General features: G+C 41.0%; 1 protein-coding gene across 1 annotated transcript; it reads left to right on the plus strand.

Annotated features, from left to right (window-relative positions):
* LOC149844169 (TMV resistance protein N-like) lies at nucleotides 1–411 on the plus strand. The gene has a single exon (XM_090001050.1). The coding sequence runs from the start codon at nucleotides 1–3 to the stop codon at nucleotides 409–411; it is 411 nt and encodes a 136-aa protein (XP_089857176.1).
* The last annotated feature ends 1,865 nt before the right edge of the window (nucleotides 412–2,276 follow it).

The following is a 2,276-nucleotide window of genomic DNA, read 5'->3' on the forward strand; positions in this document are numbered from 1 at the left end:
ATGGGCTCATCACCGAAGCCGCAAGTGTTCCTCAACTTCAGCAAGGAGGAGGAGGAAGGCCGCTGTGGCGGTAGGAGTTTTACAGTGCGTCTATGCGACACCCTCCATCTCAAGGGCATCCGCGCTCTCGCAAAGGAATCAGACGGTGGCGGGGAGAGGGCGAAGGGATTGCCCGTCTGCATCCCCGTCATAACGGGATCCTACGCAGATTCGGAGCGGCGCCTCACGGGTCTGGCCGCGGTCGCACGGTGCAGAATTGTCGTCAAGATCCTTCCCATCTTCTACCGCGTCGATCCTTCTCACGTTCGGCGCCAGAATGGACCCTTTGAAATAGCGTTTCGATTGCACGAGGTCCGATCCAAAGGAAAGGAGGTGAAGCGCCGGAGGGAGGCGATGAGCGAGATCGCCTGATACGTCCTCTCTGACGCCGACGATGAAAGGTGTGTGCGCCTCTCTCTCTCTGTGTGTGTATTGTTATAGATGAGATACGGCTTTTGCTTTTCTTTGAAGTGGTTGACCGGGCCGGATAAGTGGGGAACCAGGTCGAGAGGGCATCAGAGAGCGCATCGAAGAGCTTACCGGTTTTGTGCAGAAGACCCCGCAGTGGTTGTGTGGTGCGGTACAAGTCCGGCCTATTGCTGTTGGAATACCGCTCGGCAGGGAGCAAATTTTTTTTTATATTTTTTTAAATTTAGGTCCGTCACAAAACCAAATCTATACTTATTTAGCAACGGACTCACGATGAATCATATTTGTCGCTAATCTGTCACAAATTAGTGATGGAATTAGCGACAGATAAATTTTATCGCTAATTAATGACCAAAAAATTGTGATGGACGCTATCCATCGCCATTCTGTCGCTAAACAGTTTAGCGATGAATTAACGATGGATAGCATCCGTCGCCATTCTGTCGCTAAACAGTTTAGCGATGAATTAACGATGGATAGCATCCGTCGCTAATCCAAGGTTTTCGTGTAGCGTAAGTTTACTTTTACTTAAAATGCATATAAAACACTCGAGTTGGGTCAAATACCCAGCAAAAATTATAATCCAAACCCAACCCACATATTGCTTAGGTCGGGTCGACTCAAATATTATTATTCAAATCAGCATTTTTTTCATGCCCATACCTAGAATTGGGGTTCGGGTCGGGTACCCAGCACAAACCCAATCCGTTGACAGCCCATGCCTAAGGAGTAGGGGCATGATGAAAATATGAATATCCGCATTTTGTGGTGAATTGGCTGGACGCGCGTGTCATGATTCCTTCGGTATCCATAAGATTGGACTTAGCCCTTTGGAAATTCTACTAAATTAATCTTCTATACTTATTTAGTGATTTCGAAAAATACTTTTATATATCACTACACTTGCTTCGCTTTGGAGTATGGACTCGAGCAATTCAATTAAGGAAAGAGTTCGAGTCATGCAACAGTCTGGATGGAAGTAAGATATCTTCACCTGTTAAAGTGTTTACACGTATCACATACATTTAATCAAATAGTATGGTTTAGATCTATAATCTTGAGTGATTTTTGTATATGTATATACCGTATCACCTTGTATAAAAAAAAATGCACTGATTTTATCTAGAACAATCCTGATTGTTCTAGAATTTCTGCCTCTGAAACTAGGAGAGCTGTAAATACGGGGATTCAAAAGATTAAAAAGAACAAAGAGAGGAAACTGTTAAACTCCTACTGTTGTAAATTTAAATGGTGATAGCATGTGCTACCCTCGTGGCTAAGGGGCCCCTTTGTTGAAACTCATAGAGAGAGGTTGTTTTGATCAAATCTGACCTCATGAATGTGTTCAGCATGGTCAAAATAGTAAGAATTGATCCTTAGATCAAAGTTTTACAATGCAAAAATATGTTTATTGGAGGTTTGAAAACTCGGTACATTGTTGTAAACTATTGATTTTTTGACAGTTAAAAAATCTGACATATACATCAGAAAAATACCATCCAAACACCAGTTAATTTTTACTCAACTTAATATATAAATCACATGTGGAGTGTCAGATTGCAAAAAAAAAAAAAACTGAAAAATGAATATATTACAAATTTTTTTTTACTATATTTTCCCAAACAGAAAAAAAGTAAAACATACTATATTTTCACAACTTTGGACAAAACAACTAATTTATTCATTAAAGGGATGTAAGGATTGTCAGTGCATGCCAATTTTGTCGTGTTTTGCTAAAAAAAGATTTTTCCTCTTATGCATTGGAAAATTTAAGTGGTATTCTATGTAGGGTATCAATGGGTCGGGTT

The sequence above is a fragment of the Nuphar pumila genome, chromosome 3 (genome assembly GCF_984573655.1).
Source record: "Nuphar pumila chromosome 3, dmNupPumi1.hap1.1, whole genome shotgun sequence".
Classification (NCBI taxonomy): Eukaryota; Viridiplantae; Streptophyta; class Magnoliopsida; order Nymphaeales; family Nymphaeaceae; genus Nuphar; species Nuphar pumila.